The sequence below is a fragment of the Seriola dumerili genome, unplaced genomic scaffold (assembly GCF_002260705.1).
Source record: "Seriola dumerili isolate Sdu_G_001 unplaced genomic scaffold, Sdu_1.0 BDQW01000036.1, whole genome shotgun sequence".
Taxonomy (NCBI): Eukaryota; Metazoa; Chordata; class Actinopteri; order Carangiformes; family Carangidae; genus Seriola; species Seriola dumerili.
In genome coordinates this window covers 3,574,521-3,590,432 of record NW_019174291.1, presented here as the reverse complement: position 1 = coordinate 3,590,432, position 15,912 = coordinate 3,574,521, and the positions used below count along the sequence as shown (strand labels likewise).

The 15,912-nt window shown below is 40.0% G+C and overlaps 1 protein-coding gene across 1 annotated transcript; it reads left to right on the top strand.

Annotated features, from left to right (window-relative positions):
• Positions 1–1,649: 1,649 nt before the first annotated feature.
• LOC111216826 (calpain small subunit 1-like) lies at positions 1,650–12,310 on the top strand. The gene is made up of 11 exons (XM_022738439.1): positions 1,650–1,773; positions 3,198–3,258; positions 3,438–3,474; positions 4,828–4,920; positions 8,048–8,105; positions 8,355–8,419; positions 8,891–8,959; positions 10,205–10,283; positions 10,390–10,506; positions 11,334–11,392; positions 11,846–12,310. Exons 2-11 carry the CDS (start codon positions 3,212–3,214, stop codon positions 11,870–11,872), a joined length of 651 nt encoding a protein of 216 aa, XP_022594160.1. The 5' UTR covers positions 1,650–1,773; positions 3,198–3,211; the 3' UTR covers positions 11,873–12,310.
• Positions 12,311–15,912: the final 3,602 nt, after the last annotated feature.

Sequence of the window (15,912 nt, the reverse complement as noted above, 5' to 3'; positions counted from 1 at the left end):
CACATTTATTTAGTAAGTATTGAGCGGGAAGTGTTTCGTGTGTAATTTGACTTGAAGTGATGTAGTTCCTCACTGTGAGGGAGGGGGGGCAGTAAACATAACCTTCAGAGAAGAAGAAACTGTTAATAAAAAAAACACTTAAAAAATAGAATTTTTACTATTCCTAAAGTCATCAATGTTCTTTAGAAAAAATGCACCATCAACAATCTGTACACATTAACATTAACACCCAATGTGCTGACCTTAAGGAGTTAACGCTGTGTAAGGTGCTAATTTACGACGTGTTACAGTTCCTCACTGTGACCAGAAGAGGGCAGCGCTTAAAAAACTTATTAGTGTAAATTCAGAAACCATTTTATATATACCAGCCTTTCATTTCCTGTAAAATCCTTCAAAATAAAAAATAAAATAGTAAAATTGAAGATAAATAGATTTCTCTGTTTAGCTGGCTTAAGTTACACAGTAAAAAAAGAAAAGAAAAAAAGAATATCACCACAGTTGAGCATAATGAAATAATTTCTTTTCCAGTTTAAATTCTTGCTTGTTTGTTTTCAGTACATACACTACAGTACATCCAGTACATCCAGTACATACACTTGTCTTGTCCTTTTCTTTTCTTAAGTTTTATTTGTATGAAAGCAATATAATAATAATATACTAATACTATTATAATTGCATAATATAATATAATTATATGGTGCAATTATATTAGTAGAATGAATGTTTTATGTTATGTTTAATAACCTTTTTCATCTTGCTTGTTAACTTTGTTTGTAATCAAGTTATTAAAATAACCCGTGGGAGGTGTGTAAGTTATGGTTTTCAATGGCTATGAGCTGTTTCTGACTAAATTTGTACTCCAATGTCACAGCCCTGTTCACAGTTGGACAAAGGAGGGGAGACCACACATAAGTAACTAAACAACTTTCTTTCAGATAACTAAAAGGGAAATTAACATAAAGACAAACTAAATACAACAAAACCAAATAGGGTGGAAGCCAGAGACTCGACTCTGCTCACCAGGCCCCTGAGAGAGGGTGTCAACAGAGGTCTGTTTCAACTTATTTGTGCATAATTGCTGTGTTTTGTTTTTTTTTTATTGGTGTGAATTCTAATTGTTCTCAACAAGCACTTTAAATTACTTTGTTATAAAATCTTCCACACAGAGGAAAGGCCTTTTCTGGCCAGACATTGGCTCAGGAGCAAATTTTAAATGTGTTTGTGTGATCACTGTTGGACTATATAGTAGTAAAGTCATTGTTTTTCAATAGTAATTTTAGCTCACAACTTTGATCAGCCATAACATGACACAACAACAATGATTTTGTCTTTATTCTGTTTACATTCCATATGTAGGATGATTGTTCTGTATCTTCTAAGATCAAGATAGATATTCCAGTTAAAACCGCTTTCGACGACAGTGTCTGAGCTTTCCCACTGCCCCCTGAACGCTACATATATTATGTTCTTTTTCCACCTCAGGAACCTGGTGGACTGCTTTCCTTGCGTGCCTCAGGGGTGTGTGTGTGTGTGTGTGTGTTTTTGTGTGTGTGTGTCTGTGTGTGTGTGCGCGCGCGCGCGCGCGCCTGCGTGTGTGTGGGGCGGGGTTGATGATGCATTGAAAAAGAACTTGGATCTTTTTGCCCAACTGGTTTTTTTGCTCACTGGGAGTGTCATCCTGCCTCTCTATCTCTCTCCTTCAGTGTGCCTTTACCTCGCTCGCCCTCTCGCAGTCTGTGTCTCCTCTCTTCCCTCAGAGCAGCACAAGTCTCAGTAAGTAGCACAAACCTTCTGTTTCTCGTGTTTTTATGTCTGTTTAAGTCCTCATGCAGCCCTGAGTTGTGTTTAGTGACCTGTTTGTGCTGGTTTAACGACGTGTGTTGCTATGCAGTGTGTGTTTACGCTGTGTTGAAACCTGATACTATAGGTTATATGAAGATGAAGGGCTTTGCATATTGTTTAGCCCTGTGTCCAGTGAAAAAAGTGAAAATATGTCTTTTGTTCAGAGTTTCACTTAAAGTAAAGCAGTAGAATGTGATTCAGGAAGTCAGCCACAGAGCTCAGAAAAGTTCAATTATTAATGTGCTGACAGCTGCTTCAGGTGAATGCTGTATTGTAATCCTCCACTATCGTACAAGGAGGACGTATTTAGATCTTCAATTTAAAGAAAAGTACAAACGCGACACTGTAAAAATACTCTAATTACACAGCTGTACAAAAGTATTTGCAAATGAAATTAGGCTTTCAAAGTAAAAGCATTCATTTTACAGAATAGCTCCTTACACAGTCGCTGCTATTGATGCTTGACGGTGTAAGCAGCATTTTAATGTTCCTTCTTAAAATGGAGAAACTACTTTATACTGTCAGGTAAATGAATCAATAACTGACTAGTTGGAGCTAATGACTATTGTCAATATTTACCTTGCAGTCATTTTCTTCCTCTCTAAAAATGTCAGGAGGTCGCCCCACATGATGATAATATGTTGTTTATTTTGTATGAGCAACAATTCAAAATCCAGATATATTCATTCTAATATCAAAAATAAGATTTTATCAAATCCTCTCAACAATCCAGAAGTTGGAATTATTCTATTTTTAATTAAATAATTTATTATTTTCCTATAAATCAGCTTCAAATCAATTTTCTTTCTGTCACATCAAATGTTCAACATTTTTGCTCAAAGAACTGATTTTCAGGGGCGCCTCGGTGGCTCACCTGGTGGAGCGTGTACCACATGGACATAGTCCTAACCGCAATCTGACCCACGGCCTCTTGCTGCATGTCATCCCCTCACTCTCTCTCCCTGACTTTCCTGTCTACCTCTCACTGTCCTATCAAATAAAGGCAAAAATGCCCAAAAATATAACTTTAAAAAGAAAAAAGAAAAAAAGAATTGATTTTCAAAATAGTTGGTGATTAACTGTCTGTTAATTGAATAATTGTTTCGCTCTGAAAGACTATGAGTAATGCTCATCACATGGTCTCACAGCCCAAGTGTATTGTATTGAAGCAGTTGATTGCCAGGTGTATTAGTGTGGATTAAAGGCTGCACTCTGCTGTTAATGAATCATATTTGTATGAAAAACTTTTGTAAATGTTGTTTATCTTGGTTTTACTTCTTGTTCATTAAACAGGTAAATGTTTCTACTCATTATTCTTCCTCATTGCTTTCACTTTGTTTCTCCGTATCACACAGACACAGCCGTCAAAATGTTTCTGGCAAAGAATTTAATTGGAGGCATCATTAATATTGTGAGGTGAGCGCACACAGGATCCATCTTTTTCTCTTTGGTGGAGCTAAGCTAGCAGTTTCCCCCTGCTCCCAGTCGTTGTGCTAAGCTAGGCTAACTAAATCCTGAACCTATCTCTGCACTGGGCGATCATGTCAGAGCTGCTGTCTGATTTTTCTCTGCTGTGTTTTTTTTTTTATCCTCAGCAACATCGACCCCGCTCAGTTCATTCCTTCAGACCCTGTAAGTACCAGCATCATATTAGTCTGAATTAATTATTAGGTCATTAGACATTAGACAGATACATTTCATATAATGTGCCACAGATCATCTCATGCTACATCTCTGTTCTTTGCAATTATTAAATTCACATTGTCACTTATTAAACCCTGCAGGCCCAAACATTTATTGGTCTCAGTCAGTTAAAATACACAGTTTCAACTTTTCCCTTTGGCCCAGGAACTAAGTAGAGTTAATAAATGTCATGTTTTGACATATGGTGTCCAGGTGACAGTAACACATGACACAAGACACTTTTTCACCTTTTAAATATGGATTTATCTGAGTGCAAACTTCACCTTCATGAACTTATCACAAATAATATCTAAATTCAACATATTCAAATTAAATTATTGATAGATTTCTTGTAATGTAATGGCTTAATTTATTCAAGTTAATTCCAGAGTATTTAACTAGTATAGAAGTCATTATTGTAGTTACCGTCATCATCAGCCATGTACAACCTCAAGATGAAGTCACTAAAAGCGCTCATGAATCAGCTGATAGCAGACAGGACCAGGATACTGTATATAGTACGTTTGCAGAAAACACAATATGATAAGATAAAATAAAAAGCAGGTCTGATGCATTTAAATGTGAGTGACTCAGACTCTGTAGAACAACACTGAGTTCAGACTAACAGCACTTCTACTGTCTGTGCTGCACTGTAAAAATGAGTCTTGAAACTAAGTAACTTTTGTATGTACACCACAACAAATTTACATTTTAGTAAGTCCTTGTTTTTGTTAAAAAAGAAAATGTCATTTTAAAAAGATTTTAAGATGAGACAATGTGTCATTTGGGTGAAATCGTTCCAGAAACCAGTTTAATAAAAATCTGTGTGGAGCCTGGAATGTGCCACTGGTCAGTAACAGACGTCTTTCATTTTAACAAAAAATAGACTGATCGATGAGAACAGGGGATTATAAATTGATTAACAAAAATTGCATTTAAATGATGTAATATTATATAATAATCTATGATGGCAGGAGTCTGGCCAATGCCAGTTTAAGAATAATACGCTCTTAAAGGGAATATAGAGGAGGATTTTATTAAGTTTGATTGAGTTTTTCTGCCTTACGATCATGAGAAATAATCAGTACATTAGTCTTAAAAACCACCTGTGTCCATACGGATCCCCGACCCTTAAACTGAAAAACTCCTGATTGAATCAACGCTCAGATTTCTGCCAGTGGAAGATTTTATACACAAACAAACACACTGAGCGTCTCAGTGCAGTCAGACTGATGAATGTTGTGAGTGTGTGGCCTAACAGTAGCTCTCTGTGTGTGTGTGTGTGTGTGTGTGTGTGTGCAGCCTCCCCCTCGCAGACCTCTGAACTTCGCTGAGGCTCATGAGAACGATGAGGAGAAACAGTTTCGGAAGGTTTTCAAGCAGCTGGCCGGAGATGTAAGTTTATGATGTTCATGTTTAATCCACTTCAATCCTCTATGATCTTCTGTCTGTGTTAACACTGATTCTCCAGCTCCATCTAACTACGACTGTTTCTATACCTCATTTTATCCCACCAATCCTTCACAAATCATTTAGCTGCAGTTCTTGGATGATGGACTGGTCACCTTCAAATTCAATAATCAGTGTGTTTTTGTTTGGAGCATGGCAGGGAGAGATGACTTGAACTCTGTGCTGCAGAGTTCAAGGTAAGAACTGCAAAAATAATCTGTAAAGTTACGTTATTATGATTAAGATTTTCCAGTTGTGGGAGATAATCCACAGAACAGCCGTCCTCACTTTCATAGCCACTTTTTCTTCAGTAGAAAACAGTTGCAATTTTGTGAACTTGTCCGGTAACAGGAGTGCAACACTGACAAAGTGTTTCTGAAGGTGTGTTTCATATTGAAGAAACTACAGCTTTCAGTTCGGTAGTGTGAGGCTTTGAACCTGGGGGTTCAGTCTGGGTTTTAACCATGAACACATCTGCTGCTGGTTTACAGTCTGAGGGTCACGTGACTGCAGGCCTCACAGCAAACCTATTCCAGTCAGTTGTGTAATTACAGTATAATGAATTGTTTAGATCAGTCTCCACAGCACGGCTGAGCATCTTCTCACGGATAGGATCTCAGTAAGAGCCGAGCTCGGAGATGTCTGTGGTACGTTTTCAGGCGCCTTATGGCAAATAGCTGGTCGGCCTCTCTGTGGTTCCTCGTGCATCTTTTTTCTTTTTTTTTTTAAACAATCAACAAAACAACACGTTAACTTTGAGGAACATTTTTGTCATGTTGTTTTCTCAGGTTGCAGATTGATTATATTGTTTCTGTGCAACAGAATCATGATGATTCCTGCTCTTGAACAACATATGCATACTTTACATGTCAGCGTGGTGATCTGACTTTTTCCATCTTAGTGTCTCTCTCTAATCTGAGGAATGATTGGGGATTGCTCCACCCTGTCGAATGAATTTCCTGTTTTCTTTACTGGAAAACAGGATGGGTAAAGTTGACATGCTGCGGCTGAGTATTTTTTTACTCTGATTATTCAACTTCAAACATCAGAGGTGATTTGGCTGCTCAGCAAGTTTTTATTCATGTCTTTAAAAGTCCGTCTGTATCTCTGTCAGTTGGTTTTTCTCTTTCACCTGATCCTTCATCACTCACCACACCTGTCTGCTGCATTCCAGCATCAAAGCTCCACCTTCTCTTGCCCCAGCCTTTCTCAGCTGTCTCTCTTTGTCTGGTCTTTGTCTGAGCACACCAGGCAGGTTCTGTAGCTTCTACCGGTCTGACTCCCACCTGATCTCCAATATAACCCTGAGGATGTATAACATCTTTCTGTGCTCCTGCAAACTCAACTTTACCCAGTATCCTCTTGTTAAGCATTGGGATAACTTCAAACTTCACATCAGTATAAATTAAATTGAACCTATTCATGTTCAGAAAGCTGTCCTCTTAACACTCCAGGGCAACAGAGGGCGGTGTATCCAGGACTGTCCACTGTGGAGGACATTTCCTACATATCTGGGTGTGTAAAGGTCAATATGGAGAGTAACATGCTTGTATCAGCGTCAGCGTGTATCCAGCCTTTAATCGGTCTAGAGACAGACAGACAGAGAGACATCACCTTATCTCATTCAGGAAGTTTTATTATGCTTCAGCAGTAATGTGATTTCCAGGCCTGTGAAATCTAATCAGAGAGAAGCAGGGAAACCTCCAGAGTGGAAGCAGAAGTCTGCCGTTGTTTTATTTCAAATATTACAAACACTAAATAAGTGTTTACTGAAGCTGTAAAGGTGGTTTTTAATTTTCAGTAAACTATATTCCTAATCCCACTGGTGTGGCTTTACAGCACAGTACACAGACTTTGAGTGCGGAGGAGAATTAAACTCGGCTAACAGGCTCATTTTTATCTATCAGCTGTGTGTCGTTTTCTCTCAGAGAAACAGTGAATCTATTTATCATGGAGCAGAGTCGGCCTCAGGGTGTGTTAGACAGTGAAACAGCTCTTTCTCTGCATTCCTGCCATTGTCTCCAAGGGCGGCACTCAGGCATTAGGGGCGTTGTACTATGTGTGTGTGTGTGTGTGTGTGTGTGTGTCTGGAGGTTTTCTCTGACTCATCAGAGGGGTGTGTGCACCAGTTAGACCAGAGCTCATCCGGCTCTCGTGGCTGGATTTTCTCTAAATCAACAGCAGTAATAAAAGGGTGAGGATGAAGATGATGAAGAAGGTTGTAGTAACGTACCTGCCAGGCTGCGCCACGTGGGCGGGGTCAGATGGCTGTGCTGACTGTCTGGAAACGGTTAACTTTTTAAAGGTACAGGCCGTGGGTCTGTCATGACACCAGAGCTGAGGTTAAACACATCAACGGTGGGCTGGGGTGAAATGTGAGGACTTTGAGGGAGTCATCTTTAACCACTTAGCGCCAGTTTCACCTTTTTATTTCCCAGTAGTTTTATGGTTGTTAAAATCACCTTATTCCACACTATCTGACAGTATAATACATCTTCTGTATGGGCTTGTTGCAGCCTCTCAATGTCGCTGTGTAATTCTTACACTTAGTGAAATATTCAAACACCAGACTTTGTGGTTTTTATATAGCTCAGCAGATGTGGATACTGAACTTGGCACAAATCCTCCTTGAGTATTACTCTTTTGATAAGACAACAACCACAAAACTGTTTCTATTGCAATTAGAAATTACTGAAGAGACTGAAATAAGTGAAGGAATGAGAGAGTGCTGCAAGAGAAGCCAGTGTCCAGAGATAGCATGGTGTTGCATCACAGTGTTTAGGCAACATGGCGTTGTTATGAGTCTGGACCTTGTTTGTGATTTTTTTTTTTTTTTTCAACATTGAGTCAGAAACTGGAAAAATATCAAAGGAAACAGCTTTAGTTTGGTATGAGTCACACTCAGATCAGCTGTGACTCACTGTGTTTGTGGGGCTTCCTCTGTGGAAAAAACCGTGACAACAACACCCGGTCTAATGTGTGTGTGTGTGTGTGTGTGTGTGTGTGTGTGTGTGTGTGTGTGTGTGTGTGTGTGTGTGTGTGTGTGTGTGTGTGTGTGTGTGTCTTTTAACAGGACATGGAGGTGAGCCCCAGTGAGCTGATGAACATCCTCAACAAAGTCATTTCCAAACGTGAGTCCAGTTTTGTTCCTCATAATGAATCAGGAAGTGATGAGTCATCCACTGATCCTCAGATGGAAAAAGACAGCCTGCAGTAATTTAATGATTGTAATATTTTAACATGCTATTTCTGCTGTATCTTGTGCTGTTATCAAGTTCTCATTAGAGCCTTTGTGTCATTGCCTGTGAAAATGTCATCAGCTTCTTACTGATTATTAATCAGGTCGTGTGTGTGTAAACGTTCTTGTTCTCTTGTTGCAGATGGAGGCCTGCAGACTGACGGTTTCAGCATTGAGTCCTGCAGGAGCATGGTCGCTGTCATGGACGTATCCTTCCACCAAATAACACAATGCAGTACTAATGACGCTGAGTACTACTGTGTATCATTAGTAGGAGTAGTTTCAGTAAGAGTACTAGAAAGGGTGGCAATACCAGCAGCAGAAACCAAAGTGGTAACAGCGGCAGTAGCAGTTCCAATAGAAGCTGCAGTAGCAGAAGTAGCAACTGTAACAGGAGCATTTGTAATAATACCAGTAGTAGCAATGGTACAAGTAGCAGTAGTAGCAGATGCAGTCACAGTAACATCAGTGATGGCAGCAGCAGTAGTACATTAGGTAATGGCATTATCACTAGTATTAGTCGATATGAAATCATAAATAGCAGAAATAACAGGTAATAGCGGTAACTACAGCAAGTGTAGTAATAGTATTAGTAGTAGTAGTAGTAGTATTTGTATGGGGAGTAGTAACACTGTTTCATTGATTTTGAAATTTGACCTTTGACCCTGTTGACTTCAGAGTGACAGCACAGGGAAACTGGGCTTCCATGAGTTCAAATACCTCTGGAATAACATCAAGAGATGGCAGGTCAGTTCTTGTTCTTCTTGTTGTTGTTGTTGTTGTTGTTGTTGTTGTTGTTGTTGTTGTTGTTGTTGTTGTTGTTGTTGTTCTTCTTCTTTTTCTTCTTCTTCTTCTTCTTCTTCTTCTTCTTCTTTTATTATCAGGTACATGTGGCTAAAACTCATCCAACAGTCCTGGAATAAATCCTCCTTCATGAACACATATAATGCGTGTTGATTCAGTTTTATGCTGCAGTTTGTGCTGCTGCAGAATTGTACTGCATTATATGGACAGATGTTTCTATTGTTTTGTTCACCCTATATATATCAGGGTAGGCTAAATAACAAAACATCTCTCAGGTCAACAGCACCATAGACTATATCTTTGAATGATCTTTGATCCACTATAAAGGCAGCGTGGTAGAGATACAATGACATTTGGGATGAGGGCCTGGTTTATATTCATACATGTTCTATAAATGTCACTGTTTAATACAATTTAAAATCATACACAGGTTACACTACTCAAAGGAAAAATTACATAAAATATTTCCTCTCCTGTGTGTGAAACATGTGAAACAGGAGAAGGTAATTTACTCCACAGCTACGCCCTTTGTCACAAAATACAAGGTTACTGGAGGGATGTCTTTCCATTCTTGTCACTTGTACTGAAGGTTCAGATAGAACCTGACCCAATTTGAATAATTCTGGGGTTATCCAGAGAAGTCCAAAAACTAAAAAAGGCACACCGACACCTTCTAGCATATGGACTTATCAATGCAAAGAAACTTGTCCCAACATTGAAACTTTGGCTCACGGAACTAGTGGAAACTCTTCATTTAGAAAGAATACGTTTTATTATTCAGGGAAAACCCCTGATTTCTCTTCTGGCAGGTGGAACCTGTTCATAGTGCAGTCCTGATGGGGATCGGGTAGGGAAGAGGGCGTTTGATGTTTCTGTTTTATTGTTGAGGTGAGACCCCAGACAGGAGAAGCTCCGAATATGACTATTACTCTTTAAAACTAAACCAACGAACTAAAATACTATCACCTTCATGATGAGGATTTCTGGCTGGACTGTCGTGTTTGACTGACTTAGTTTTAGTTAGGTGTTCCTAATAAACTAGTAACCGAGTGTACAGTATAACATTAACATTCCTCTGTCAACCCAAAACAAGTGACCATTGCTTTAAAAAAAACATTTGAGGGTTTGAGTTACTGTGAAAAAAATTGATTATTTATCTGTTATGTGTTTGTTGTTTATTGTCTCCAGAGCATCTATTTATCCCATGATCGGGATCACTCAGGTGTGATCGGCTCTGACGAGCTGCCAGCCGCCTTCAAGTCTGCAGGTGAGAAACTGCTCTGTGAGTAATGTGTGCAGTCTGAGCAGAGCAAGTTTCACACTAATTCTGTGTGTGTGTGTGTGTGTGTGTGTGTGTGTGTGTGTGTGGGCAGGTTTCCCTCTGAATGATCAGCTTTTCCAGCTGATTATCCGTCGCTATAGTGATGAGCATGGCAACATGGACTTTGACAATTTCATTGGCTGCCTGGTGCGCCTGGACGCCATGTGCAGTGAGTCTCTCTCCCTCACCTTTCTCACCGTCTCCCCTCTCTGACTTCAGATGTTTTTGGAGTCTGTTTCAGAGACACTCATATTTACAGAATGAGAAGATTTTCTTTTGATGTTTTTAACCATGTGAACAGCTGATTTTTTTTGTTCCAAATAAGACCATAATATCACATATTTTCCGGTTTCTGCTGCTCACACTGAGTGACAGTGTATGTTTTCATAGGTGCATGACTGCATCAAATGATGAATTTTACATGCATGATTTTATACACATTTTACACAAACTTCAGTCTGACATTTTGTATCTTTTGAACCTCCACAGGAATTTAAAATAAGGTTCTCACAGCCTGTTCAGAGTTTCTACATCCTAATTTAATGTTTGTCAGTGATGGAGTTCTGTTACAGTACCTGTGATGTTGTCTGTGTAGGTGAAGGAAGTCCAAAGAAAAGACAGTCGTTTCTCTTCATCTCTGTAGATCTCTGTAGATTATCTGAGGCATAATAAATATCATAGCTCCGTCCTCTTCTCTTCTGCATAATTGGATTTTGCACTTTAGCTTTAAAGAGCTATGCTATTCAATTTGCAACAAAATATAAAAATGTTCGTTATATAATATGAAGTAAATAATGGGATCAATCTGTAGAGTGACAACCTTCCATTTAAAATCAAGTCCGTCAGTTTTCAGTTTGTGCTGCTGATCTTTTTAACAGTGGAAACGAGCTTCACTTTAAACAGTACAAAAATGAGTGTTCACTTGTTTCAATATGAATGTAACTGTATTGAGTCATTGAACATGGTAAATGATGTGTGTGTGTGTGTGTTCTGCAGGAGCCTTCAAGACCCTGGATAAGGACAACAGCGGCTCCATCGACCTGGACATCAAGGAGGTAAAACACTCTTGACTGCTCTCACTTCTCAGATTTTACACACAGGTAGTGTAAGTCCAAGTAGCTGAGGCACAAAGTTGTGTAAAAGAAAAAAGAAATGATAAAATTGGTTATTGCACTTACCATAATAATGGTAATATAACAAGCAAAAAGTACAGTGTAAACCTCTGTATTGTGATCATACTTAAGGCCAATTTCCTTTATAGATACCTGACAAAGTTTACTACAGACTTTACTACAACAGTGCTGTGTTTAACTAAATTAGTTTCGACTGATCTTCAATTCTAGGACAAAATGAACTGTAAACAAAATCACAGTATAAATGACTTTTTCAACCTGAAAAAACAATTTTTATTACTTTATTACTTTTTTGTTAAAGTGGTAATTACACCTGCGCCCAGTGAGAAGGGAAGATATGTAGTGAGTCTCTCTCTGTCTCTGTCTGACTCACAGTGGCTTCAGCTGACGATGTACTCATGAAGCGATGGAGGGACGCTGCTCCTCAACAAAACCTCTTCTGCTTCTCTTCTTTTATTTCTTACCTCATATTCTCTCATTCCACTTCATGACATCTGTGCTCATGGATGTGTTTGAAGCCCCTCTGTCTCCATGGTAACGGGACCAAAAATGCCAGCATAGAGCTTAAGTCAAGGGAAAAATCAAACTTGGACCGAAGTGGAGCCGATGCCGTTGCTGCTGCTTGCACCGTCCTGCTGCCGCCAGGCGGCGGCGCTACAACGTCCCTGTGTCACAGATTTCTATATTTCATGTTTTATGGCAAATTTTTAAAGGTTTTTAAATTTTTATTTGGCTGAAACTGTTTGTAGAACTGACTCTGAATGTTTAACAGAATAAAGCAACACAACTGACACAGCTGGCATTTAAGTGTTGTGGTGGCTAGTTGTGGGTGTGACACTTTGTCGACTGGATTTTCTGTGTTTGTGCAAGTTGTGTTTCTCTGTATGGGTTTCCTTTTTCAAACCAGCTCAGCAATGGTGGCTGTTGCTGCTGAAAGGGGAAGAACATCTGATGTATTACTTTCAGTGTGGCAGAAAACAGCTCCCAGACAACAACAGGTTAGAACAAACTTCTGACATATACCACTGACTGGTTTTATTTTGTTGTGCTTTGAATCTGACATCGTTATGACAATGAGTACCAGCTACAGTACAGTTACAGTTCTGGATTTACACCATAAATATATGGGAAATAACTTTTATAAGGATACTAGTCAAATCAAGTCGACTTTATTTTCCAGAGCACATTTAAACACAGCCTAAGCTGACCACAGTGCTGTACAAAGGACATTAAAAAATAAAAAACAGGTAAAACAAATGTTAAAAATAAGTAAAACATAAAGAAAGCATGGTAAATATACTGTATACAGAAACATGTAAACATACTAAAAACAAGAAAACAGCAAGGAGCAAATACACAATTACAATATTAACTAAAATGAAAATGAAAGTGGAGTTTGTAGTGAATTTAATGTAGCATTTTCTTTTTTTACATATATTATAATTCCAATATATTGTCATGGACTTTACCTATAATAAATGTCATAGATCAAGAGGCTTTTTAAGTCATATCCCATGTAAATCTCCTTCCTTTGGGTCTGGAGTCTACACAAGCATAGGCATTTCATTTTGTCCAACCTTTATTAAACCATGAAAACCTCACTGAGCCTTTCCACAGAAAGGTACAGACAAACAACACGAGGCAGACAAGACAAAACATTTCACTAAATCAGAATGGAATGCGTATATAAAATAAAGAATAAGAACTGCTCATATAGTTAAGATTTTGGACAGGTCATCAGTTCGTCACAGGCTGACGTGAAGCCACACACACACACACACACACACACACACACACACACACACACACACACACAAAGCTAATTTGCGATTTCTACTTGCAGTGAGTGTCTGTGTTGAAGGTTGGGAAGGCTGGTCTGGTTTACTGCCAGGTTCATCCCTGAACGGGGCCATGCGGTGAGAACCACCTCAGGATGAGTTGGCTTCCTCTCACTGGGCCTTTTTGCGTTGCTCTGGTTTAACTGTAGAGCCTAATGTGGCTCGGTCCATGGTCCCCAACCTGGGGGTCAGGACCAAGACAAACCACAACATTTTCCAGATCATTTCCAGATATTTTTCCAGATCGTTTCAAGCATCAAAAATGATTAAAATAAAACAAAGAAAAAAACCAGTAGACACATGATCATCCCGTCATTAAGGTTTTACCACCTGCTGGTTATTCCTGGGTCTCAGCTGGTGATTAAAGGTGACCAGGCCTTTGTTGTTCGAGCCACCAAACTTTGGAACATTTTTCTTTCTGCAAAGCACTTTGTAACTTTGTTGAGAAAAGTGCTATATAATTAAAGTTTATTGTTATCATTATTATTAACATTATTATGATTATTATTACCAGACAGAACAGCTGGTAAAATACTGATTTAGGGTTAGTTAATTATGTTCAAACTTTTCTTTGTTTGTGCATATAGTAATGAAAATTAGCAGTAGTATAAATGAATGTGACTTTCGTGTCAGGTCAAACCAGTTTTTGGATTATATCTGCATAAATTTGTATTATATGTAAAAAAAATCTCATTCCAGTAAAGAAGATTAAACGTGTAGATATGGTATTTAGGTTTTTATTACATTCTGTTTTTATAGATCATACTTTGATTGTTTATACAGGAATAACCTTCTAATATCTCAAAAGAAAGCAGGGGTGTAGCACAAAACTCTGGGCCCTGTACCAAAGCAGTCTCTGTGGGCTCCCTTCCTCTATTGATTTAGAGGCCGGCCTGGCTCTGTATGAGAGGGCCTCCTCAGCAAGGATAAACTGGGGGAAGAGTGGAGCTTGTCTGGCGGGGCGGTGGAGTTCAAGATGCCCTCCTGGTCTTCCTGGGAGCCTTAGCTGGGGAACAAGAGGACTAAAGGTTTCAGGTGTTCATGAGGGCAGCTAGGACACAGAAAGACAGAATTGGGAGATTGCGGGCAGCGGTACTTTATCTCCCTGTGGCACAGGGAGGGCAGGGCCTTATAGATATCAGATCCAGGATGGCAGCCTTCAGACTGCAGGCGGCTCAGAGGTTGCTGTACGGCTGTGCTCTCTGCTGGTCAGCTACCGCCCAGCTCATCCTCAGAAAGGCCGGGCGACTTGGCCTGGATAGACAACTGTTCTTGCTGGACTGGCAGTGTGACCCGTCTGGACTCACGCCATTCTACAGGTCAGCGACTTGACATCACCCGACCTCCTGACCCCTGGCCTGGAATGTGGCTGTTTGAGGAGCCGCTGTTTAAAAACAGCGTCTTGTCTAATGGCGTGCTCTCTTCAGCCACTTTGAGGACTCATTTTGTTGAGGCTGGGGTCGTCAAACTGGGTGATCTAATGAGGATGTCGCTGGACACAATGACTGAGGTGACCGACATCAGGTCGTCCTGAGTGCTGCAGAGGTTTGTAGACGAGGTGGGGCAGTTTCTGTCTGCTCCACTGAGGGGTTTTGTTCGGGACTGGGCGCTGGCTGAACAGTGGAGTGACGACCACGAGTACGGGTTCCCCTCACTCATCATCAGTCATCAAATTTGTCTCCTGTGGGAAGAAGCAGCTTGACCACAGCTGTGTAAAGGTCCTGAACCTCGGCTCTCTAGCAGGACTCAGGGAGTCCAAATGGACTGAGGTGTTTGACCAGATTCTTCCCCTAAAGGCTGCTGGCGGCTCCTGTGTAAGCCTCCTGTTGAAAAACGGAAGGCTAACCTCCAGTGGAGGATCATAAACAGAGCTACAAACAGATACAGAGCTCACCTGGACCCCAGCACTGGGGAGGGCTTGCAGGCAGACAGAAACTAGAATGGTGGTTTCCTGTCCTCGTTTTTATTTAGGCTGCTGCACAGGTGGGTGGAGGCTTTAGGGGAGGTTTTTTCTGTTTCACTTTTTTGTTTTTGGGCCAAGGCACACTGTTAAAGAAAGACAGGCACTGGTTCTTATCAATTTCTTGTTAGCAACTGCTAAGCTAGCAATCTGGAAAAGCCGTAAGAACCAGTTGTCAGGTGTGGGCTGGACGGAGCTGGTGCTGTGTCTGAAAGCTCTGGTCTCAGCTCGGCTCAGAATAGATCACTCTTTTTACAGACTGACCCGCAACCTGGATGTTTTCAGGGATGTGTGGGGGATCAGGCCGGTCCTGTGCTCCACTGGGGATGATGGGTCACCGCAGTTCAGTTTTTAGTTGTTTTTTTTAAGTTGTAGGTAGGAGTGTTGTTGTTGTTGTTGTTGTTGTTGTTGTTCTTATGGGGTTTTAATTGTTGACTGGTAATTTATTAGAAGCTTTGAAATGGACCACTTAAGATTTTTGGCCTAAATAAAGTTGTGTGAAAGTCAAAAGTCTCTTGAACCATGTATCTCACGCATCTTTAAAAACATTTTTTACAAATAATTGGGCAAACAATTGTACACATGGATCAGTAGTGGTTATTAGGATAGTCACTAATGAACTATTCATACCACATTTAAACAAG